We start from the raw sequence: 26678 nt of genomic DNA on the forward strand, positions 1-26678 counted from the left end.
CCTGCTCTACTCCATCGCAGGACGTGCTGTTACTGGGATCCCGGCTCAACACTGTCATGCCTGGCGTCCCCGTCGGAAGATAGGGTAGCGGCCATCCTGGGCAAGGTGCAACGGCTGTTGGCTTTGTGGAGCGGCACAGTGATGGCCATCAAGTCTCTGCTCGGCATGTCATGCATTTAACTCATCCGGCTCTACAGGTTGCGGATGTGCCTGCTGCAGGAGTTCCTCGTCACGCATTGGGTCCAGGTGTCCGGAAGTTTCCAGGACAGGATTGTGCTTGACAGGAGTTTCGTCGGGCGATAAGGTGGTGGGACGTGCGCTCGCATCTTACCGGAGGCATGGATTTCCAGGCCCCTCTGCATCAGGAGACGGTCACTACGGACGCTTCCCTGGAAGGATGGGGAGCCCACACGAAGTCTTCACGCCAGAGGCCTGTGGCTGCCGGAGGAGAAGATGTTGCACAACGTTCTGGAGCTGCAGGCAGTGTTTTGGGCCCTCAGATCGTTCCTACCGTCCCTCAAGGGCAAGGTGGTGCGGGTCTTCACAGACAATTCCACCACCCTGATGTTTTACATCAGGAAGCATGGGGGCACCAAATCTCTAGCGCTCTCCGAAGAGGCGCAGGACTTAATGGCATTGGGCTGTCACCCAGGAGATGTTTCTCATTCCGTTTCACCTAGCAGGAGTAAAGAACATGGTCGCCGAGTTCTCTGAGCAAGGGCCTTCGCTCTTGCCACGAGTGGGAGCTTCGACAGGACCTAGTGAAAAACCTTTCCGTCAGATGGGGCAATCCCCAGATTGACTTATTTGCGACGGTGGCAAACGCCAAGTGCCAGAGGTTTGCCAGCAGGTTCCCCCAGCAGGGCAGCTTGGGGGACGCATTATTTGGGAAGGCCTTTCTGTATGCGTGCCCTACATTACCGTTGTTAATTCGAGTCATCCGTCAACTCCGATGGTACCAGCGTCTGATCCTCGTTGCACTTTTGTGGCCGAGGCAGATCTGGTACCCAGACCTTCTCAGCATGTCAGCGTCCCCACCAGTTAAGCTGCAAGTGGTCGTGGATCTTCTTGCATGGGTAGGAGGTGCCATGCTTCATCACGACCCAAGAAAGTTTTCGCCAAGGTTCGAGCATTGTCCACTTTGAAATGCTACGGATTCGAATGGAAGAGATTTGCTATTTGGTGCTGTTACCAGAAGAACGACCTGAGGGTCAGTTACTTCCATATTTGCTGTCATTGGCTAAATCTGGGCTGGCTCACGCCTCCAATGTTCATCTGGCAGCTATCTCCTGCTACACCAGATCCCCAGGACGACCCTCCTTGTGGTCACACCAGTTGGTCAAGGAATTCGTCAAGGGACTATTCCGCTCATTCCCGCCGGTGAAGGCTCCGGCCCTGGCGTGGGAGCTGAATGTGGTATGTACTAGGCTCATGGGACCCCCGTTCGAGCCTATGTATTTTGTTCTATCCTGCAAGACTGCTTTTCTTGTGGCCATCACTTCTGCACAACGAGTGGGTGAGATCCAGGCCCTATCCTATTAGCCAACTTTTGACTTTACATGAGACGAGGGTGGTGCTGCGGACGCACCCCTCTTTCATGCCCATGGTGCAATCGGACTTTATTCTAAATTAACCCTTGGTGTTACCTGTGTTTTTTCCGACGCCTTTGTCTTCGGGTGAGAGGACTTTGCACTCTAGAGGGCTGAAGTTTTATGTGGCAGCACGAAGAGTTTCTGGAAGACTACTTTTCTTTTTGTAACCTTTTGGTCCTGTGGACCATGGGAAGGCCCCGTCCAAGGCTTCCATTTCCAGGTGGCTCTCCGGCTGTATCACTCGCTCTCACTGTTGAGCAAACCAACCGTTGCCTGGCCGTCCGAGAACCCATTCTACCAGAGTTATCGCTGTTACTACAGTGTTCCTGTCTGATGTGCCCCCTGCTGGATATCTGCAGGGCTGCTCCGTGGAGGTCGACGAACCTTCACAAAATTCTACTCCCGTCGACGGGGATTCTAGGGAGGAGTCCAGAGTCGGCCAAGCAGTGCTGTGCACCTGTTTGCCTGAAGGTGAGCCTGGTGAGGAGGTAAGAGATTGCTTCCGTTGAGCCTTGCCACCGCCCGTGGTTGTGCATGTGTACTGCTATGTATTCTTTATTCATGAGAATGTGAATCCATGCCAGACCCCGTGCTGGGGAAGGAACAAGTTACTTACCTGTAACTGTTGTTCTCCAGCATGCGTCTGGCATGGAATCACATGCAAACCCTCCCACCTACCCCTCTGTGGCTTTTCTCTTGGTCCTACTGCCACTTTACGTGCTACTAAATCTGAAGATGGCTGCCAGAGGAAGGTCTTGGTCATTGGCTGGGGGCAGTATGACCCAGAGCTCTGTGTGTGTTAGGCGAAAGACAGTTCAGAAATGAAACTTTTTTCTTTTACTGAGGATTCCCTGTCTGACAGGAAATATTCATGAGCATGTGAATCCATGCCAGGCCCATGCTGGAGAACAAGTTACAGGTAAATAACTTGTTCCATATCTAGCACACAGTGACGTCCGTTAAGGTCAGTAACAGCACTTGTGTATTACCTTTGCAAATTGAGATTGGAGGGAAAAGTTCAAAGTTGGACAGAACACAGCTAGCAACAATAACCACTCTCTGAGGGATGTAGATATTCTGTTTCCTAACAGTTCACAATTAGTCTATGGAGGAACCAGCATTGCCAAAGCCAGCCTTTTGGAAATCAATACATCCAAAGTCAAATGGACCGTTCCAGTTTGGATATCTTCAGAGCAAAGGTTAGTTCACCAGTCAGTGGTTCATGAAAATAACACAGCTCAATGGGGGCTATCCTGATGGCACACAGGCTGTAAGGCAGCCTGCACAGTGGAGTAGAAGTCAACTCGCAAGAGAAGGCAGCACTTCCCAAGCAAGGAAGCACCAATAATGGCATGAGGTAATTACAACCCAAGCCCCACAGTACCTTGAAAGTGAAGTAATTGTAGCTAGCTTCCTTCTAGTTGCAACCAGTGGCATATTTAGGCTTTCTGCTGCCCTATGCCCAAATCGGTGCATACGCCCCCCTCCAACTTTATTCCCCTTCTGCCAGCCTCTGCACCTTCACCAGATTCCGCCCCTTCAAGAAACTGTCCGCGTTTTGCAAACTATGCCACTTCACCCCCATTTTGTCCCAATTTTGTCTCCATAACATAAGAACGTTTTTAAGGTTGCAGGTATTAGAAAATGATTGCTTCCTCTCTATTGATTCAAGTTATATTCTGTTATGTATGTTGAAAGTGTTTTCAGATCTCTGCCGCCCAAGACCTGGAAGAATGCAGCGTGTTCTACAGTGGAGTGCACTCTAGGTACTTGTTACAGCCAATTGTCTTTCAGTAAGGTCAGAAAACAATCTTTTAGAGGCAGCAATCCGAATGTAAGCTGTCTGCCAACTGGACAATAGTGAGAAGGTTGGAATGAGGCATTTTGGTTTCGATGCCAATCTGTCTCTCAAATTGCCTGCTCTCACTCTCAGAAGCACCTGGACTGGTCTGTAATATTAATGCATCATGGCTAAATTTCTAGATCAGGTCTTGTCAAATAGTAAAGTTTACCTATGAAATGTATGCAAGTGGTACAGGCACATCTTATAAAAATGTAGAATAGACAACTCCATCTTCTTGTCGTGGTTACAACTTTGATGTTAGCAGGGGGCGAAATGGAAATGAGTTAACTGCTGCAGTCGATGGACCGCAATCCCTTGGGCTGGAACGCCATTAAAAATGGCAAAATTACAAGTTAAGTTTGTAAACGCTGCCGGGCAGTAGAGTGAAGACTTTTGGAGAAGGTTCTTGGAATTTGGCTGTGCATTCTCACAGTGGAGTAATGGTTAATGGCGAACCTGAACATTCATGCCTGGCAAGTGTGACAAATCCTTGGATGTCGTCCCTTCTCCCAATGGGGGAAAATTCCCTTCTAGTGTGGCCAGGGCGGTTGTTAGGCAAGATTGTATGTAGTAACCCTGTTAGAGACTACACAAGCCTTGTGCTCTTGGCAATGGGTAACCCAACCCTTGGTATAGGCCTGTACTACACAAGTTGGTAGTGTGACTGAGCAGCCAGGCTTATCTCGAGAGGGGTCAATGTGAGATTTAGGGTTGCAACATAGAGGTTCAGTGACAAGTATTCAAATAGCACACTCAATAAAATAATTATTTAAGTCAGTTTTTAAAATGAGCCTTTAGAAGGGAGCAATTGGTAACAAAAATAAGCTTCAATATACACTCCAGTTCAATAAAGTAAGTAGATACCTTTTTGGGATGGCACACAGATTTTCCTACACCGTGAGTTGACTTCAATTGCTAGTGACATTAATATAATCACTTTTCACACTTAAATGGTAATACTGAAGTTGTGGCAAAAAGGAAAAGGTTTGCGAAGGAAACTATGATTAACAAGTTTCTCAAACAGGTAACCACTTTTTAACCCCCAATGCAAAGTAGATTAAACCTTTCTCAGCTATTAAAGAATGTTTGACTTTTTGGAGGGATAGTTAAACAGTCGGAGGGTAAGAAGTGTCTTCTGGGAGCCAGGACAGCCAATGTCACTTGGGCAAAGTCTAGGGGGAATTGAAGCACTTCTTGAAGGTAGGTGAAACTTAAGAGTTTGGTTGAAAAAGAAATCCCTGTTGGGCCACAAGCTGGGAAAGTTGCAAGCAACTCTGCAAAGGGCAGCCAATATAAGTCTCAACTGAGATTAAGCAAGCTACACAAGAGGTAAGTACCCCTAGTTACACAGTACCTTGGGTCTGAAGAAATGTTTCCAGCTGGCTTCTGTTCCTGTTGTAGTATGGCACATCCTGTTGTTCCTGGGCCTCAGTCATGGGGACAAGAGAGGATGTCTGGGGACTCCTGCACTGCGATTCAAAGGTTGGCTGCAGCGATTGGCAAAGTTCAGATCAACTGCACTTCACGGTTTCAGCTTCTCGCAAATAGCACCAGCGCAGTTCTTGGACACCTTGTGGATTTTCCTGGCTTTTGGGGTCCAGCACTCTGAGGTGGCTCAGGCTTGGTCAGCCCTGCTTTGAGGAAGTCTGGAGATCTTCCTGGAGCTAGAGTTTGGCCTAACCAATGCACTCTATTCTGGTGTTCCTGTCCCCTGCCACTCTGCCCCTGCAGCAGCAATGGAAGTGCAGCCAGCAGACCAAGGATTTCCAGTTGTTTGTCTTGGGGTTGATTGGTCCCACCAACCTAAGGGAAGAAGTCGTCTCTTTGCAGGGCTTCTCTAGTTGAGGTGAATTCTGAGCTTTGGCACTGCAGCAGGACTTCACCGGGCAAACCACTGGTCCAGGAGTTGCAGCAAGCTTTTCTTCCAAGTTAGTCTTTGGATTTCTTTGTCCAGTGGTCGACTAGTTGGAGAACTCAGAAGGTATTCCTGACTCGTGGTAAGCGAGGACGCTCCCCAGCAAAAGAATGGGCTGATGGAGCCCTGTTAGTCCCACGAGTGCAAAGCAGAGCTGGAAGGGAGCGGAATCCCTTGCGGACCTAAGAACAAGGTACGCGACTGGGCAGAACGGCTCTGGGCTCCAGAAGAGGTGGTGAGTGAGGGAGAGGGCCACAGAATACCCTGAAGATTGGGGTCTGGGACCCCGATAATGGAAGTTGTTTTCTGCACCATTTTTGGGAACTTTACTTTGTGAACTGAAGCAGAACCTTTGAAGCTATTGAAAATAAACTGATCACCTTGCACCTTTGCTTAAGTTATTAGTGTGAGGGCTCTGAGGAGGGTTTTGACACGACAGTGGACTTACTTTGTTCTGATTGGCCCACTAGATTCCTTTGAGGCAGGGAAAACCCCTCTTAGTTTTAGGGACAGAGGTATTTTCCCAACCCTTATACATTTTAATAAAAGTGTGTATCAATGTGCCTCCACTGTGTCTCTAATTTCTACACCCTTACAGAAGCAACCGCATTCCTCGTAGCTGCAAAATGCAGGCACCATTTGGTGCATACGGTTTACATCATTGCCGTTTGGGCCATTGTCCAAAATACCCAACACATCAAGCGAAACACTGAGCAATGGCTTTCCAGCACAATGTTACCTTTGTGGGTGTGGTTTATGCTATGGGTCTTTGCCAGCTTGTGTTTAAGGTAACTTAAAACGTTGGTTTACTCTGTAGTTTTGGTTGAGCTGTACAATAAATAGGAACTTTTTGACATCTGTTTGTATAGATATAGATGTCCTGCCGTCGTTTATAGTACTGTTTCACAGTAAGTCACACCTTGTATTTAAAATATAATTAATTTAAGTGTTAGGCAAGATTGTATGCAGTATCCTGTGGGAGACTGCACTAGCCTTGTCCTCTTGGCAATAGTTAACGCCAACCTTTGGTATAAGCATGTACTACACAAGTAGATTGACTTAGCAGCCAGGCTTACCTCAAGAGGGTTCAATGTGAGCTGTAGGGTTATCACAGAGAAATTCAGTGAGAAGTATCCAAATACACACTTAAACTCAATTATATATTAAACAGTTTGAATAAGCATTCTTCAGAAGGGAGAAAAATATATAACACAATAATATACTTGAAAAATACTGTCAATAAATCGGATACCCATTTGGGATGGCACACAGATGCGTCCTACACCCTGAGGTGACTTAAATAACTAGGACACTGTGGACATTATCCCTGGCACATTTACATTCACTGGCACATTTAGAGCAATACTGAGGTTGGTGTCGAAAGGAAAAGATGAGGGAATAAAACAATGATTATCAAATCTTAGGTAAGTACTTTTTGAACCCGCTGTTAGGTAGAATTCTCAAATGTGCCATTTCCTCCCACCTTGGAGCCCTCCAGCTTTTTTGCTAAACTTTGGGACTTTGAACTTTTTTTTTTAATTCTGATTGGTTTCTGTGTTTGTTTCTTTCGTTATGGAGTTTTAGACAACTCCATAGGCATCATCTTTTTGTCACACAGCACCCTCAGTGCAGTAGCACAGGGAAACATTTCCAGGCTTTTCCAAGGTTTAAATACCTTCTCTGGGATAAACTGTTTCCCAGAGTAAGTAAAGTGAAATTGACTTTACTAGTCTTTTTAAATTCCTAGACCCAGCACACTCTAACTTACAATAGAGTGCTGGAGGGGCTACTTGGTATCCTCGGTCTAGATACTCATGTAGCAGTCAAATGCTAGCCTTCCCTCTCGAAATGGCTGGTGGCAGTGGTTTTACAACGAACTACCATGATTTTTCCCGACCGGTAGCGTTAAATCGCAGGAGGCATGTTTTTCAAGATGGTGTCTGAGCCCCCTCTGTAAAAACAGGTCTGGTAGTCTTTTTTTTGTTGCCATTTGTGTGTGGTAAGGTCCTTCTACGAGTTTTGCTCTGCGCCCCAAACCAGTTTTGGTTCCTTTGTTCATTCGCCTGTACAAGTGATATATAAATGCCATTACTGTCCTAGTTAGGGAAGTCACCTCAGGGTGTAGGAAGTGTGTATGAAGGATCTCTAAAGAGTATCTGCTTGCTTTGATTCTGAGAAAGTATTTTGAAGTTTATTTTTATTGTTGCACATTGCCCTTTTTAAAGAATGCTCATTTAAAACTGACTGTAACCTTCTTAAGTGTTGTTTGGGTACTTGTATGGTGGATTTCATTGCTACAGCTCACATTTACCCCTCTTGAGATGCCTGGCTGCTTAGTCACACTACTAACTTGTGTAGTACAGACCTATACCAACAGGTGGGTTACCTAATATCAAGAGGACACAGGTTGTGTAGTCTCCCACAGGGCTACTACATCAATTCGTGCCTAACAGTGCCCTAAAATGGCCACACCAGAGTTTTCAGCTTGTCCTTTGGCTATATTTAGCCATCTTCCTGTCTTGCCAGGAAATCGCATATAACGTCATGCACTTGCTGAGAAAACTGCTACTTTCGGGCACTAGTGGTGTGTGTGTGTGCATGGCTCAGGAAGTGGGGGGAACCGTCTGGTCCATTCCACATTCCTGGGGCAAGAGCGTCTAGGTGTGGGGCATGAGTGAACCCAATAAATGTCCCTAATTGGACAACTACCTGCTGTTTGAATGGTGCAGATCCTTACCATTGTTCAGCTTGGACTTGCTTCCAGGCTGGATTTTGGATAAGAGGACTCCTGCAGCCATTCCTGCAGATCTGTGTCAGTCAAAAGTCCCTCGTAGAAGAGCAGCCGACTGAACATTCGGCCCAGCCTTCCTACCTGCGCCTGGCCCAGTAAAGCCCTGTTTGGCAACCCGAACTGCAAAAGCCCTTTGCAGTGCTTCAAACCTTGTACTGGTGGGACCAACCGGTCTTGATGTGTTCTCGAGGATCCCATGTTCCCTGGACCACCCAGTGGACTAACCTCATGTGCTACCTTGCTAGAATCGTCACCATTCCTCATTTGCAGACAGAACTTCGGTAGTCACCAGCTTCTGATGTAAATTGCCTCCTCAACTTCAAGGGATCCAGCTCTGGAAGGTCGTCAACTGCGACTGTAAGGACACCTGTGGGTGGTGGCAGTCACGAACTATGTGCCCCCCCCCACCCCATCTTGTCCAGTGTACTGAAGTCTGCATCAGTGCTTTCTGTTTTCCCTTGCCAAGGGTTGCACTCTGGTCTTGGACCGGAAGAATCCTTGCCCCTGCAGGTCCTGTGCACCGCTCACCAGAACAAACAGTGGGAAAACAACTTCCAGCAACCCATCCTGTCCTCTGGGAAAGTCTGAGTCAGGGGGAATAAGCAGACGCAAAGCATTTGACTCGCCCCTGTCCTGCATAGAAGAATATTCGAGAACACTTCTGTGTATCCTTCTGTATGAAAGATTTCTCTTTACTGCACTTTCCTTCCATTTTAATGGACCCACAAACTTATTGATTTCTATTTTTGATTCTGACCTGTACTTTTTACAGTGCAGTAAAGCCATAAGCTTCACTACACTGGGCCTCATTCCAAGTTTGCTGGTACGGTAACAACAGTACTGGTAAGCTTGTCGGTACCGTTGTTACCGTACCAGCAAACTAAGAGTTCTGACCTGACGGGTGGGCCGGCACCCACGAGCAGGCCAAGCCGGATGCACTGGCACCTTTCTGAATGGTGCCGGTGCATCTGGCCTGGAATGGGAACTTTTTTAACGGTGCCTGGGAATGGGCAATTACCGGGTCCGGCAGGGCCATAGTTAAGCAGTAATTGCCCATTCCTGGGCGCGGGTAAAAAGATACAGGCGGCAGCCGTGCCTGTTTTACCAGTACGGCTACCGCTGGTATCTTAATGAGGCCCACTGTCTTTTGCTCATCTGTTATGGGGAAACTGACATATCCTTCAGGCTGTCAGTACGGGAAAACATTGTTTCCCTTAGTCGGAGACTGTTAATGCTGTTAGTAACTTATTACTTGTAATTTTTATCCTTGTACAGATCTTACAATGCAGTACAATGGGCTACTTTTGTTTTGCCGTACACTAACACTCAAAGGATTTTTGGTTATTGTAGGTGTGCTAAATGGACCAGCTGGTGGCAGCAGTTACTTTTTACCTTTTATTTTGTTGGTGCTTTTCGATTTTAGCCTCACTACATTTACCGCGTTTGGCTACTTACTGTGGCTAGTGTCCAAACATGGCCGTGCCGCATGGTTTTTCGCTTGTCATTTGGCCATCTTGTTCTTTAGCCTTCTTCCTGGCCTTTGAGGCCAGGAAAATCCTTATATGGACTTCCAGTGCCTGGGAAAGAGAAGGTTTGGGCGGGCTACTGGACGGCTTTGTGTTTGATGGCATGATGTGGAATGGGACTGTCTGGTCCCAATCAACAAAATGGTTTCAGTGTCTAAGTGATATGCATGAGTGTTTCCCGCCAGTGGTCCTGTTTGGACCACTGCTGAGGGGGTGTGTCGGCTAGTCCTTCTATTGGCTAGTGGACGTTTCAGCTCTTAGCTGGTTTTTAGGATACGAAGAGGACTCCCTGCACCCATCAGAGATCTGGAGTAACCTGAAGGAGCCAAGACTGTCCAGCTGTGAGACCCGTGAAGACCGGAGACCCGACTGAAGGAGGCCTGGTGACCAACTTCTGCTGCTGTCCTGATGGAGCCCTGTTTTGCTCATGATCTTCAGTCCTGCAAAGGGACCTGCGACTCTTGGAGTGGAGGGAACATCCATTCCTGATGTCTGCTTTGTACCCTGTGAAGAGGAGCATTCGGTAGGGTCCCAGGACCGTCCTGTGGCTGACCAGTTCCAAGTTTGGGCTACAGTTCTGCCGATGTCACTGTTCCAAGTTTTGACTTGGAACTTGGGGACCCTCAGCTTGTCCTACAAGATTCTCATCAGTGAAATGTCTGTGTCCTAGCTTCAAGGGGAACTGAGATGGGAAGGTGACCATGACAAGTGAGGTCCTTTGCGTCGCTGTGCTGCGGGGACCACCATCCAAAATAGCTTACCTGACCAGAGTCTAGTCTTGACGGGGGTCCTGCATCGAGTTTTGCTGCATTCTTCACCTGCAAGCCTTTGCACCAGTGAGACACCAACTGGAGATAGCTTGAACCTGCAACCCCTGCAAATTGAGGACTGCGACTGACAGCTGGAAAAGCAACCTCGGACCCTCTTCCATTTACCTGCCAGGTCTGGAGAAGAATCGGAGTATGGAGGTTAGGTTACAGTGCTTACCTGCCCTTATACCCCCTTTAAAAGTTTTCCTAACTTTTACAAAACTTTTACTATACTTTTTATCATAGCTTGCTTGTTCAATCCTTTCCGAAAGTTGGGTACTTCTATTAGTTAGAATACATTGTGCTCTAACCCTTGGAACTGTTCACTGGATCCCAGACCCTACCTCCAATTGTTCCAGCTTCACAAACGTTGTTGCTACTTTCCTGAACTTTTCGGTTTAAGGCCCCAGACAACTAAGGGAACAATATAAGTTAGGGTTAACTCTGCAGACTATTGGTGCAAAATCTGATCTTTACTTTTTCCAGGGGTTTGATATGCATTATGCCCTCAAGCAGTAACTATGTATGAAATCTATAATTAGTGTTGTGATATTTCTACCTGTTAGTAGTCATTTTTCATAGTGTTTGGCCATAAATTACTTTCTGGAGCTTGTGGATCTGCTTAAATCGTATGCTATGCATAGTTTGACATCTAGTGGAAGTCGCAGATTACAAGATTTGTTTTCGAAACTCAAACTGACATCAAAGGGGAGTGATTAGTGATACTATCCCTAGTGTGACGTGTACTGTACCCATGGTTCTTTATGCGTCGTGCTCCTTTTTTCCGCCATCGAAGTCAGTCGCAAATGCAGTTATCTTCTAGGCTGATGCCTTTTATTTACTAAAGTTATATTGGCAGAATGTCTTCCTTTCCTTTATTCCCCTTGCCGTACGACTGCTCATCCACTCAATGGCGCCTGACTAGCACCCACAGCGTTGACTCCCAGGTGCCTTATGGGCCTCTTTGGGCTTTCTGATCAGTACAGTAGTGAGAGGGGGGGTGGGGATTCTCTATACTGACTCATTTTAGCCCTTTTCATCTCTTGTCGCCGAAACTGCCCTGCTTATACATAATGGCAAAAACCCCATTTAAATGTTGTCCCTCCTGCCATCATAAATTTAGTGAAAAGACACACCTCATGTGCAACCACTGCCTTCTGACTGATCATGCTGAAAAGCAGTTTAAATCTGGTCAGCTTTTCCAGCCGAAAACCCTAAAAGATCGACAGACTAAATGCTTGTGCGCTCGCGCTATGCAGGCCAAGGCTTCAATAGACGTAATGGGAGACTCCGGCAAGCGCAGTTAGTCATGAGTGATACTATGGGTGACCTGTATCTGTCTGGGCCCCAAGTGCAGGCACCTGACTGACAAGCAGGCCGGTGTCCTGTGATGGAGAGGACAGCCGGCGGCCAGGGCACACAAGCATAAACGCGCTAAAAACATACCCCATTGCTGACACACGAAGACACTGTCGAGCGTTGTGGCCTATGCAGTGAACAGGGATAAAGCCTCCGGTTCCTCACTGTCCTCTGGGCCATCGCACAGGCTTTCGCCTATTGACAGCTCCTGAAAACCAAGAGAAAAGGTCTGTTTGTACACTGCATAATAAAAAGTCTGTCCTTTTGCATGCCATGCCAAAAAACGGGCACCAAAAGGCATTTCAGTGTCTCCCAGGAAGGTGCTGAAAATAGAAGCGCCAATTCAAAAATACGTTGGTGCCTACCTTCTAGAAGCTGAAAAAACATAACATTTCAACCACGCATGAGGGGGGATAACATTGGAGAAATGGGTTTTGTCCCCCGTATCGGGCGGGTAATGCATCGAGTTGCTTCAGAAACCACCTCACCGCCTGCTAAGACGGAAAGTCTGCCACTCCCTTAGACACCCTCTCTGGGGCTATGCGCCATAAAGACACCCTTCCCACAAAAACCACCCCTACAAAAGATAACCATGGTAAGGACCCTATTATCTCAGGCTTTCTGCCCGAATGTCGGTTTACACCAGAACAATTTAATAAGCTCTTAGGGTGTATATCCTGTTTCGTGGACTTTATGGGCAAGCACCCAGATCAGTTAACAGTACTCAACGATGCCTCGCAGCCAAAGCCATCAGCAGAGCCACCCTCTGCCAAGAAATCCTGCCTGGAGTCGCAGCCCGGCACCTCTGCTCTGGGCGCTGCGACACCCAAAGACAGCTCTCAATATCAAGACCCATTGCAGGACCCAGATTATTATGACCAAGCAGGGTCTCGGATCTTTTTAGCCAGGATCAAGACTAGCATTACTACGACGACATTTATGTAGTACAATCACCCGACAATCAGGACCAGCCGGTTGCAGACTTGCCAGTCGACAACCAGCTACAGCACAATGAATTGTTACTGAAGGTGGCTCAACATTGACACTGAGGAGACACAAGCTGATGAGGACTTTGTGGAAAACATCCTGGGGTACAAAAAGGTAGCCACGCAATTCAAACCTCTTACAATCAATACAGAGACATAGTTAACAATTGCTCAACGCCTAGTCTTGCAGGTCAACCCAAGAATAGAAAAGTTGTTCAGGCCGGCACCCACTGACCCCCCCCCCCCACCCCCCCTGTACATTAGGGGCCAGCTCAAACCAGATTCTCTGGTAGTTACTACCACCAGAAAGAGGGCAGACACTCTGCTGGCATCGGCATAAGCCCTGCTGGACAAAGAGTAAAAAGATGTATACATTTGGGAGAAAGGTAGCTTCCTCTGCAGCATACCAGACAAGAATGGCAAACAATACAACCTTGTTACCTTGTTACCTAGTTACGACTGCCACAAGTGGGACGAGCTTGAACTACAGGCCGTCCCAGAACCATTGAAGGCCCAACTGCTTAGGCTCGTTTCAGAAGGCAAATGAGCCTCCAATTGCATCCTGAAAAACAGCTTTGATGCAGCGGACGACACGGGATGCATCTTAGCCGAAGGTACCCTCATTAAGCGGCATGCTTGGCTTAGGCAGTCAGGTTTGAGGTAGAGACCCAAGCAACACTCATGAACATGCCAATAGAGTCCTATGTACTATTCTGTATGGCCGTGGAGGGCGCCCTAAGGAGTGCCAATGACGAGTATGACATGACGTCCCTTGGTCAGCTGACTAACGGACCTTATTCCCAACGGGTTCCCCAAACACTATTTCGGGGCCAAAGCGGACAACGCTCCTCAAGCTATTCTCAAGGAGGACAGTCCTCGTCCTGGAACCAGTCTCAAAGCCAAGGTTCCTCGTCTACCTTTCAAATGGGGAATAAAAGAGGCAGAACCTCACCTGCAAGAGGCTCAGCCCCTCCCAAAAATAACACTGTTTCAGGTCCCCCTCTCATGCCACTCCAGTAGGAAGCCGAATCACTCAATTCACCCACTCATGGGAGGGGATAACATTGGATGAATGGGTGTTGTCCACCGTGGCAGGCGGGTACCCCATCGAGTTACTTCAGAAACCTCCTCCACCCGCCAAGACAAAATAAACCAACAGCAGAGACAGCTATACTGCTGGAAGAGATAAAGGTGCTGCTGGAAAAGAACGCAATAGAAATGGTCCCTGAGAACCAGGTAAACAAAGGTATCTATTCAACATACTACTTTCATATTTCAATGCACCCTGCACACAGAAAATACCTGTGCTTCAACATGGCTTGAGTACACTACCAGTACAAAGTACTCCCATTCGGCATCTCCTCGGCACCTAGAGTGTTCACTAATATGCTCGCAGTAGTGGCAGCACTGTGCAGAAAGTCCATCCCAGTATACCTTTATCTGGACGACTGGCTGACTGGGGGAATCGCCTCAAATTTGCAGACTAAATGCCCCAAAAACTATAGACCGTTTCCAATTTGTGTTTCTCAAACGAGAAAAAAATAGTCAAATCCCAAATAAAACGATGTCTGGGGGCTATTCTAGAATCCAAAAAGCTAGCATTCCCCTCAAGCGAGAGTACAAACATGCTGCTGCAGGTACCTCAATACAAGGTTGGTCACCAGATAACAGTACGCAAATCAATGCGCTTGCTAGGGATGATGGTCTCTTGCATTTACCTAGTTCCTCACACGCACCTGCGTCCAATGCTGGAGTCATTAGCGAAACAGTGGTCTCAGGCAAGTGGATAGTGGGATGATCTAGTGGTGGTTTCGCTAACCCTGGTTCAGGTGCTTCGCTGGTGGTCCAAGGACAACCTGAGAAAAGCCCTTTTGTGTTCCACCAGCCTGAGCAATCCTAAATGGACTCATCACTCGCCGGGTTGGCAAGCTCACTACCTCAACCCGTGGACAGTGGACTCTCGCTAATGCCCAAAGACACCAACTTCCTAGAGCTCTTGGCAGTCCTCAAAGCTCTTCAAGCTTTCCAGCAACATCTCCAGGGTAAGACTGTGCAGGTCCTCACAGACAGCACCACAGCCCTGTTCTATCTGAACAAACAGAGGCATACTCCAAGTCTGTCCAGACTATCCCGAAAGATATGATATGATAGGTTATTTATAACGTGCTTAATACCTAGAGGTTTCGAAGCGTGGACCCGGGGATCGAACCAGTGTTGCTCAGTGTCATCTTGCTTCCAAGGTGAGCGCGTTGCCCCTGAGCTATCCTTCTGGTGGTGGCCGCTAAAGTGCAACATGTTTCTAACATCCCAACATGTCGCAGGGGAATTTGATTCTCTGGCAGACACGTTGAATGGACACCCTTACTAGAAGAACACAAGTGGTAACTTGACAGAAATCCTAAATGGAAAATTCTCACTATGGGGTCAACCCCACTAGACTGGTTTGCCACAAAGCCAAATGCTCAATGCCTAGACTTCAAGTCCAGGGTTCCCCAGTCCAAGGGAGGTGGAACGCCCTGTGGAGGAACTAGTCAGGGAAATGTGCTTACGTTTTCCCCCTTCACCCCCGACACCACTCCTGAGCAGGATAGTGCACAAAATGCACCAGGAACAAGTAACCCTAACCCTGGTTGCTCCTATGCAGGCAAGACCGCTTTGGTTTCCACATCTGCTCAAACTGGCGATGTGCAACCCGATCAAGCTCCTGTGCCCGTACAACATGACTCAACACAAGGGGGCATCTTCCTGCCCGCAATCAATATACTTGGCAGCTTGGCTCCTGAACTAAACCTTACCCAAAGGTGTATGGATTTCCTCAAGGAGACATGAAAACCTAACACCTGGCACTGTTATTTTAATAAGTGGAAGAGCTTTGTGATATGGTGCACATCCCAATCATTAAACCATGTTCTCAAACTAACGTTCTACATTACATGCTTAACTTAATAGACTCTGGCCTAGTGGCCTAGTATTAAATTCAAGGTACATCTGGCGGCCTGATCAGCTTACACCACTTCACAACAGTGTCCTGGTGGAAAGTCTCTGTCATCAAGGCATTCATGGAAGGGGTAAAGAGGCTATACCCCCCCCCACCAATTTCCTCCCCTGGTTGAGATCTCGATGTTGTGATATCCAAGCTCATGGGGCTACCCTTAGAGCCTATGCACAGGGCCAGCCTAAAGCATCTCACCTATAAACTGCATTCCTGGTAGCTATCGCAACCATAGGACTAGTCCATGAGCTACAGGCGTCATTGGTACAAGGTACCTTTTTCGTCCTACACAAGGACAAGGTTGTCCTGAACACATCCTAGGTTTTCACCTAAGTTAATTGCAAAGTTTCATGTAAACCAGACCATAGAACTTCCCACCTTCTTTCAGAATCCTTCAGAAAGAAGCCTCCATAGACTTGGTGTACGGAGGGTGATCTTGTACTATGTGAAATAAATCAAAGCCCCTAGGCAAAACAGGCGATCGCATATCAAAGGGCGCCATCTCAAGCTGGATAGTCTGCATACAACTATTCCCTATCCAAATGGGTTCTACCTTTCACACTAAGGGCACTCTACCAGATACACAGGGGCTACCTTAGCTTTCATTGCACACATCCCTCTAGACGCCATATGCAAAGCTGCTACATGGAGTTCCATCCATACGTTCACACAATATTACTGCATTGATGCACATTCTAAAATAGATTCACAGGTGGGACAAGCTGTCCTGAAACATCTTTGCTGCTGTACCTTCTAACTTCCCACCCCGTTCTCCAGACAGTGCTCGCTAATCTATGAAGAGCATGTGATCTACGCAGATCCACAAGGTCCAGAAGGGATACATTACTCACCGTAATCTTATTTCTGGTGTTTGTGTTTGCTCTGTGCTTGTACTATACTTCATGCAACCTCATGTTAGAAACAATCTGAGGGGCCTCGAGGCGTGAAGGGCCATGGGTACAACAGTACATGTCACACTGGAGATAGTATTACTAATAACACCCTGTCGGTCTGTTTTCGAGTTTTGAAAACAAATCTTGTAATACTCTGCGACTTCCACTAGCTATCAGACTATGCAGAGCATGTGCATCTAAGCGGATGCAAGCACCTGAAACGATTACTGCGAGTATTGGATCCTGTATTTGTAGACATATTGTCTAGTGTAATCTGTGATTTCCATTTTGTGTACTCATTGTGGACCCTACAAGCTCACCACCTCGAGACTTAGCCTTGACCCTTGTCACTGCTACCTTGAACAGGTTTGTGTTGGGGAGAATTCTCAGATATGCGCTAATTCCCTCCGCCTTAGAGACCCCCTGCAACTTTGCTGGATTTTGAGGACTTTTTAAACTGGAGAGACCCCCCCCCCCCCCCTCTGAGGTATTTTTTTTTTAATGTTTTAAAAAAAAAAGTTTTTATTGACATTGTACATACAAGGTAGGGTGCACCAGCAATCCCCACCTGCCATAGAATAAGCAAACAAAGATGTCAACATTTTTATCTTTTAATCCCCCCCCTCGCCACCCTCCCTAACTTTGCAGCATACCAAGTCTTCTCTGATGTATTTTAACGTGATTTCTGAACTTTTCTTGTTTTTTTTGGTTATGGAGCCTGACAAACTCCATAGGTGTCATCTTTTACATTGTCACACAGCACCTTCAGTGCAGTGGCACAGGGAAGTCTTTCAGATTTCCCATTAAATACCTTCTCCCAGATAAACTGTTTCCCAGAGCAGTGAAGTGAAATTGACTTGACTTACATTTGTAACTTTCTAGACCCGGCACACACTATCTTACAATAGGGAGCAAGGGAGGTGCCTGAAACTACCTGTGCTTAGTCTCCTAGGAGACAGGAATGCACTCCTAGGTGATTTGCTGGCTAGCTGTCCCGCAAGGACAGCCACACTGCTGGGTGACTAGCTAGGCTGGAATGACTAGGAGAAACCGGCATAAAAGGCGAGGCTTTTTGGCTTGGAAGGCAGTTGACCATTGGACGAAGGAATCTGAAGAATAACTGGAAGAGACGCCTGCTGCAACTAGTGGACCGTTGGTTTGCCCGGTGAAGTCCTGATGCTGTGCTGAAGCTCCGAATTAGTCTTGACTAGAGAAGCCCTACAAGGATGATTTCTCTTGAGTTGGTGGGACCGATCAACTCCAAAGTAAGCCACCTGGACATCCTCTCGCAGCTGGCTGTATTTCCACTGCAGTTGCTGCAGGAACCCGAAGAGCCAGGGAGAGGAACACTAGATTGTGTGCGTTGCTTTCAAGTTGACCAAGAGCTCCAGGAAGATCCTCCATACTCCCAGGAAGCAGGACTGACATGGCCTGAGCCACCTCAATAGAGTGCTAGACCCCAGATGCAAGGAAAGCCCATCTCAACAGCCAAAAGTCTGCAGTAGTGCTATTTGCTAAGATGCTCAGAGCTGAAACTGCTAAGTGCCACTGAATAGAAGTTGGTCCTTTTCTGTCGCTGACTGTCCCGTTTCATTGCAAGAGTCCTCAAGATGTCCTCCCTCTTGTCCCCACGACTGAGGCCCAGGAATACAGGATCTACAGAGCTGCACAGGAACAGAAGCCAGCTGGCAGTTTTTCTTCTAATCAAAGGTACTGTAAAGTCTAAGAATTTACCTCTTGTTGTGTAACCTCACTTGTTCTCTGGAGACGTGTCTTGGTTGCTTCTGTAGTTGCATCTTATTTACCTCACAAGCCTACTTGCCTTGTGGCCTTACTTTGATTTCTTCTTTTCTACAAAGACGTCTAAAACATTGTGCAAGACTTTTACCTTCCTGCAAGAATTGCTTCAGCTAACCTAGACTGTTGCCCAATTGACTTGGGCCGGGCCTGGCTCCCCGAATGACTCTTCATCCCTTTGACTGCGTGTCCTTCCTTCCTTCTGGAATAGTTGTCACTTTGAATCTGTGTAACTTTACCCACAGCTCACATTGACCCCTCTTGAGATAAACCTGCTGCTCAACACGCTACTAACCTGTGTAGTACAGACTTCTAGCAAAGGTTTGGTTCCTATTGCCAGGAGGTCAGGGTTGTTGTAGTGCACCCAAATTGTACTGCATACAATCTTGCCTAACAGTATAGTATGCAGCACTACAGGTCCACCGAGATATGACGAAGTTCATCACCAAGATGTATGTGGCATTGTGCCCAAAAGTTCAACCAAGTTTCAGTTTTGTGAGACTGGGGTAAAAGATTAGTGGAGGGCTTCGGAGTCCCAATGAAGAGTTCCAAAGGACAAGTTATTCTAGCTAATGAGTGTCCCCCATTTTCGGCTTGGTTGTTCAAGCAAACAATAGCAACGTCAAACTGTTTGAGAATTTGTATCACTGTTAGAAACTTTTACAAGGGAGTTAAGGTTTCAGGTAAGTACTGTTACTCACCCCCCATACTCTGATTCTTCTTAGGACTTGGCAGGTCTGCCAAAGAAGGTCCAAGGTTGCTTTTTGACTTCAGGTATGATCCTTGATGGCCAGGGGGTTGCAGTTTGGAGCGCTTCTCCGGTCGGCGACAAATGCTGATGCAAGATCTTCAAGATGTAGAACTCTACGCAGTACCCCTTTCAGCATAGGATTGGATACAGTAAAGCTGTTTTGGACGGCTGCCACCAATGCACAGTGCCGCATGGGACAGACTTTGCGGTTGGACATTGCCTCATCTCTGGACCCCTTGGTGCTGGAACCATGGAATGTGGCGCAAATAAGTCCTGTAGCACAAGCAGTTGATCTTTCAAAGTTCCAGGCCTCCATGCGGAATGGCAGCGTCTGCAGCATGGTAGCCCAAACTCTGAGCTGCACAACCACTGGGTGAACCAGGGGCACTTCTGAGGGCTCGTCGCAGCTGATGTCAATAATGGATGTTCCCTCCACTCCAAGCGTCAAAGCTCCTTCGTAGGGCTTCTGAAGATCACCTACAAGACAGGGCTCTTCTAGGACAGCAGCAGAAGTTGGTTTCTGGTCTCCTTACACGTCTTACAGCTGGACCGGATACTTGGCTTCTTCAGGTGTCTTCCAGGATTTCTCTGGAACTAGTGCAGGGGTTCTTTTACCCAAAAAGCAGGCAAGAGACGCAACTCCCACTTTCCAATCAAAGACCTGACCCACACACTCCAGCAGTGGTCCAATCAGGACCACCGGTGGCACAGCTCATGCATACCATTCAGACACTGAAACCAGTTTGTGGATTGGGATCGACAGTCCCAACCCACTTCCTGGCACCAAACACACATGGCCTTGCAGTAGCCCGTGAAAAGCCTCTGCTTTCCCGTGCACTGGAAGTCATAAAGATTTTCCTGTCCTCGCTGGCACGGACTTGTTTAGACACCATCAGTAGTTAGCCAAACGCATTAAGGCTAAAATACACCAATAAATAGCTAAATGTAACTGCTGCCGATCAGCTTGTTCCTTAGGCACACATAAAGTAAACAATCGTCTGAGTTAGTCTAGGGGGAAACAAAGTGTACATCACTGTACTGCATGGTACGATGATAAATGGTGGCAACTAAGAAGACTAAGGGAAACAATGTTTCCCTTTGCTGACGGCCATGTTAGTTTCCCCATTACAAATGAGCAAAATCCAGTGTAGTGAAGCTGGAGGCTTCACTGCACTAAATAGGTCGGATTCATAAACCAAAGCGCAAAGTATGGGTGCATAACATTGGAGGAACAGGTGCTATAAAGGGAAATCTTTCTTAACACTCTTAAAATGGGAGGTGGTACTCTGGCGTCAGCTGAAGCACTGCCCGAAATAGAGAGCAACACTTTTTGCATTGGGGCTGAAAAAAGTAGCTACTTCACCTGCTTACCTAGCACACATTGCAAATAGTACTTTTATCCAGCTACGACAGAGCACTATTGGACATTGTACAGTGTCAATTTTGCTGTCCCAGAGCCCCTACGCTCTCGGATCTTAGACTGTTGCTGAAGTCAAACAAGTCGCAAATAACATTAATGAAGGGAATTGTAGAGTCGGCAGATATTGCCGGTATAATTGTGGCAGGGGCACGCCATTTAAACTCCATCTTGGCTGCGTCCGTCAGGTCTTTGTACCTAACATAGTGTTTTGATAATTGTGTTTTTATATAATGTGATAGGTCCAGATAAAGCTTGGGGGGGAAATGAGTACTACGTGTATTTAAATCATTTGTTTACAATCCATAGTGTTTCAGTGTTTCTTTGGACAATTTGTGTTACAATTTTATTTGTACTGATTCTACAGCCCTCTCTCCCTCTTAAGATAAGCCTGACTGCTCTCTACGCTACCCTGAACTCAGGTGATACAGCCTTATTCTAAGAGTGGAGTCATGTACTGCCTCACTTGAATGGTTTTACTAAGCCCTTAGTTGGACTTCAGAAAAACTGTCGTAGAACTGTCTAGTAATGATATGGGGCGATAGCAGTGTGGATCTAGCCTCACCCCTTTTTAAAGATGGGTTTGAGACTTTGAGACCAAGAGTGGGGGAATAGTCATTTATGCAGCAATTGGGTTAAAAAGCACTAATGGAACAGTTGACCACCATTCTGGGAACCACTTGTATACCTCTGGTGCAATACCATCCACACCTGGTGCCTTTCCGGTCTTGGTCCCAGTTGTAGCACGCTCCACTTCAAGTGAGAGCATGCAATAACGTTTGCCAGCGGAGAAGCTATTATACCATCTTCATATGTGATGGCCCTAATATGCTGGGCCCATTCACAGTCTATCGGACAAACCATATCCTGAATAACATCCTGGAATCCACGCGACACCAGATTCCAAAAACCCGTTGCATCTCTATCCCATATTGATACATCCAATCTTTCCGACTGGGATTCATAGTTTTATTTTAGCCTCTAGTTATGGCTAATCTCACTTAGCCATGTACCTAGTCTCAGCTGTGCTATGTTTTGTTCTGGATGCTAACCACAGGGCAAACGTAGCGCTGACACTCCATGTCAAACCATGGAGAATCATTCCGTGACCCTCCATGATTGATCAGCTAACACAGTTGCCAGAATGCCTGCGCCTTCTGGAGATACCAAATTCTCACCTGCCAATATATTGACCACCGGATCCTCTACAGATATCTGATAAAGAATTACCTTGTGCTAGTTATGCATCATTGTCCAGAATCACAGCTAGCATTGCTCTAGTTTTCTAGAATGGTGATCTGAAAACCAATTGTCACCTATAATGATGGGCTTTAGAACCAGGATTGACAACTCCATATTCCACTCAAGAATTGTGGTCACTTTCCGGGCAGGGACATAAAATACTCCACCCTTCAAAAATAGTAAGTCAACCAGATAATAGTCAATTCGAGTTACTGCCGGCTCGACTAAAGGTAAATTTGGGGGGGTGGAAGGAACCCCAGACTTCCCATTAAGTTCAACCAAAGCAGTAGTGTTTAAGGATGAGTCCAATAAAATGCCACATGGGCCACCAGGCGTCAGATTTGTGTTCCTTCTGGAGATTCCCACTGCAGCTTCTAAAAGCACTCAGTAGGCATCCCCATATCTGACAGTTTGGCATTAAAGTCGCTTACCATGATCATGCTTGACTCACATACACATAATAAAATATCTGCCAGCCATCCGCTAGGAGATGGAATATTTCACAAATCGGTTTGGGTTAAGGTAGATATTCCCTATAAGGAGCCTAGAATCCACCTTGTTGACATGTATAATAGATATCCGCAGAATTTTGTCTCAATGTGTGGAAGTATGTATGGGGCCCCACTCCCCGGACACCCACCCAAGTAGCCAGACAAATTGTTATCCAGTAATCTGGAAAGTATTTCACCTACAGTCCTAACACAGCCATGTCTCTTGAAAACATGTCAACATTTCTCAATCGCATTCTTCTAATTTATTAGCCACCCCTGTCCCCTTCCGGCTTAACAGTTAACAGCTAATAATTGAAAATTGGACACATCTCTTTGCCCTGCAACAACCTTTACAACATCCTTTGGAATTCAAACTGCTTATATTGGTTCTTGACTCAGTATAATTGGAAATGCATGGGCTGCAAACTCTGAGCTAGTAGCTGCTCCAGTTCAGACCCAGAAGCTACTGAGATCCAGCCAGGGGAGTAAGGGGTATTCTTGGATACAATTTGATACCGGGCATAAACCCCACCTTCCCTAGATGCAGTAATTTGACCAAAACATGGACACAGTGTTGGGAGTGCAGCTCATTCAGAGATGCCCTTTTTCCCTGAGTTTGTCATGGGAATATCCTGCCCTGTGCTAACATCTACCACAGGCAAAGCCTTGGCAACAGGCCGCTTTTTGAAATCCTACATGTTCATCAATGAGCCAATTAGGTCTAGACATTTGTCCATATAAGCCATATTTTTCACCTTTTCTCTGTCAATGATCGTAAAGAGACTCGTCTCATTGTAGGCATTTGTTAAGCGATTATCAACAAAAAAGCTAGAATTGCGCATGATTCTTTATGGGTTACTACAGGCTCATCGTGTGCCTCCTGTACTGTTGACATAAACTGTTTCAGAATTATCCGTACACACATCCTGATGGTCCAGGTGTGTCCAGTGCCCCCCACGTAGTGTCACCAGACAGTTCAGTTGGCATTTAAAGCTGAGACTGCAGCACAGACTGAGGGACAGAAGGTGCAGCAAAATAGTCTCAAACGCCCATCCGTAATTCCAGGAAATTATCCACGATGACACTGGAGATAGTGGAGATAAGTGGAAACATATCTCTGGTCTGCCGGTATCTGGAGCACAAAAGGATGATCCTCTAAAAACTGTCGGCCATAGCCAGACCTTGTCCCTCCTGATCTTCGTGATCAAACCAGACTCTGGGTACATTATCATTAGTGCTGACATTAGATTGACTGTAGTCAGTTATCATGTTGATCGCTTGAGGCCTCAAGAGTGGCTCTATCCGACCACTTGGATCTGTGTTGCAAAGAGGGTTGAAAAAGTGGCACTGCAGAGACTCAGTGCTGCTTATACCCAGCATAACCGGAGGTAACAGGGGTTTGGGTCAATCTGGAAGTTTACTTGCTTCGTAAAGCTCACTTAGTGTAGACTGCTTTAGAGAGTAATTACTTTTGCTTTTCTTGTTTACATTGCTAATGCGCACTTTTTGCTTCCGTCGGATATTAAAGCTCTCCTGCATGCAACATTTACTTTGCCCATCCCAACAGCTTGATTAACTTGGCTGTGTAGCCACTAGTGAGGGATGCAGGGAGGGACTAACCAGGGTCACTCTGTCCCTCTTTATCGATCAGATCCCAATATAGCCCACTATGCCAAAATGCTGAATAGCCAGGTCCTTTCCAATAGCTTCACTTAATTACTCCTCCTCCAATACAAGGAACGTAAAGTTGCATAAAGCGAACCTCATGCACCTCGCCCCCAATAGTTGGGTACTAACTCTGAGAGTGAACAGTTAAAGTTCTTACTTATTGAATGTGTGTTGTGCCATTAGATTTAGGGTTGTTTTTACTCACTTGTGAATTGGTTGTGCCTCTTCCCCAAACATTATCCTGTTGGCCTGACTGCTCTGTCTACTCTACGATATATTATGGTGGTACAGCCTTGTAAAAAACAGTGGATTCTTGTACTCTCTTGACTGGTTTTGCTAAGCCCTTAATTGGACTTCAGAAAAACTGTCCTAACATGCCTACGAGCCATGCTCTATTTTTGCATCTCAACTGTGGATACTATCCAGAAGGTGGTAGCAGAAGATCTACACTGGACAGCCAGCTTTAAAACGAATGGTTACAAGCATACATACTTGGTGTTCAGTATATTGGCACGCTTCTGAGCCTTTGAAATATTTTCCCAATGTCTGTGCGCAGTTGAAATCTGGTGGTAAAGATTTTTGATGTCTGAACCACGTTTCAGAGCTGCCCATCATTAACCTATTGTATTTCCTCATGGTCTGGCCTTCAAAGAGCATGCACTTAAACAAAAACACAATCCTACTAAGGAACACTTTGCTTTGGTAGGCATATCTTAAAGTCCCTCTCTTTCTGCAGATATTTTGTGTGCATGGTGGCCTTTCCCCCTCCATCCAGACCCTGGACCAGATCCGCACAATAGACCGCAAACAGGAGGTGCCACATGATGGGCCAATGTGCGATCTCCTTTGGTCGGACCCCGAAGGTAAGGCTCACATGCTTTTTGTTACTTCGTATAAAAGACATTGCCATTAAGGCACTTTAAAATCAAGGGTACAAACAAGTGTAAATAAATCATGAGCACTCTGAAAGCAAATGATCCTTAAGACTGGATAGGAAGAGAGTGAAGACGGAAAAGAAAGTAAAGGCATTCCAATGATTTGTTGTGAACAGAGTAAAATAACTGAAATAAGATGGAGCACTATGGGAGCCAGGGGAAATGAACAGATGAGGGGGGAATTAGGACTGCAAGCTTGGAGAGTATGAGAATAGTAAGTAATAAGCCAGTGGGGCCGGCATGCAGATTTGTTTTAGTGTATTATGTTTATTACAAACTTTTCACTTTTCATTCCAACACAATTTAATTGCATTACCCATCCGGAAGGAAAGACAAAAGATGGAAACAGATTCCCTGCCTCGACCCACTTAATTACAATTTTCCTTTTGTAGACCAATAACTCGTATCATAATTTTGAAACTTGTGCCCCCCATTCTCCCTCAATATTTTAAATACAGCTTCAAGAAATGTTCACCATAGTTAAATCGACTCTGATTTTGGCCACCAAACACACGTTCCCACCATTTCTCCACATGTAGACCCGCTATGCCAAAGTTTTTTTTTCATACAGATGAAATGGTCTTGAGTCTTTCAGCTTTGGGCAAAACAAGGTCAGATGTTTTAAAGTTTGAGTCACATAGACAGCATTTGTCTGATCCCTGATGCCTGTCATGCCTCATAAGAGTAGTTTGGTTATGCAATATATTCACCCTAAATCTCAAGAGCAGATCCCAAATATTTATTTTCTGGGAATTTTTTTCAAGTACTCTGGGATAACATTCAATTGACTAGTTTTTTTTGGCTAGAGTATGCGTGGCTGACATTGCTCATTTCTCGCCAGTCATCTGCCCATAGAATCTTCTTTACAAGTATTGGGTTTTTACATAGGGTTTCAGTGGATGTACCGAGATTCTGAAGCATTAGTACAGGCATTCCTCCACTGGTTTAAGGAACAATCCTTTGTGCCTCTTTGATCTTAATCACTTCAAATTCCGGGGGCAGGGCGGGTGGGGGGCAGCAACCTGTCAAATTCGCATTCCTAAATAGTGTTGGTACATTCCACGCTGCTTTGGCATGTATGGAATGGCCATCAGCAGATATATAAAATTAGTTTCCAAAATGAACCTCTCAGTCCCACAATTCTCTGCGGAGACCTAAACAGGCCTCTGTCTCAAAAAAAGGTACTGTGACACGTTTTGCATCTAGGTTATAGTTGGTTGAAGGAAGAATTTCCCAAATCTTAGATCGACCGCTCTGCCTTGTGCAGTAAGATGTTTAATTTTTTTTTTTTACTTTTGTCACGCTTAGCATTGTCCCCATATATTTTAATTCCTTTACTGGGATTAGGTGTTTCCCATCTAACAGCCACCTATCTTCCGTTGCATCACGAAATATCATGATCTCTGATTTGGCAGCATTGATTTCCAGATTTTTATCCAAATTTCGGCAGGATGTTTAATTTTCTCTGCAGACCGATTTTGGTCTGATTTTTTTTTTTAAAAGCAAGTCATCCGCATATAATAGCCACCCAACCTCTATTCCATTGATTTTTCAGTGGGAATGTTTTGTCTTCCAAAACACTTTTTTTATATTTATTTTTTTAATTGGTTTTACAACATGAACAATCAACATAACCCCCTCTCTTTCCCCCCCGGAATGTCCACCGTTCTA

The 26678-nt window shown here is 46.2% G+C and overlaps 1 protein-coding gene across 1 annotated transcript in view; it reads left to right on the forward strand.

Moving 5' to 3' along the window:
- PPP4C (protein phosphatase 4 catalytic subunit) overlaps positions 1 to 26678 on the forward strand; it is a 310205-nt gene that overhangs the window by 188530 nt on the left and 94997 nt on the right. Inside the window, exon 7 of the mRNA XM_069652040.1 lies at positions 24809 to 24935. Coding sequence (XP_069508141.1) covers positions 24809 to 24935 — 127 coding nt within the window. The remainder of the gene's footprint in view (positions 1 to 24808; positions 24936 to 26678) is intronic.

Source organism: Ambystoma mexicanum, chromosome 3p, assembly GCF_040938575.1.
Source record: "Ambystoma mexicanum isolate Mex_15411 chromosome 3p, UKY_AmexF1_1, whole genome shotgun sequence".
NCBI classification, from domain to species: Eukaryota; Metazoa; Chordata; class Amphibia; order Caudata; family Ambystomatidae; genus Ambystoma; species Ambystoma mexicanum.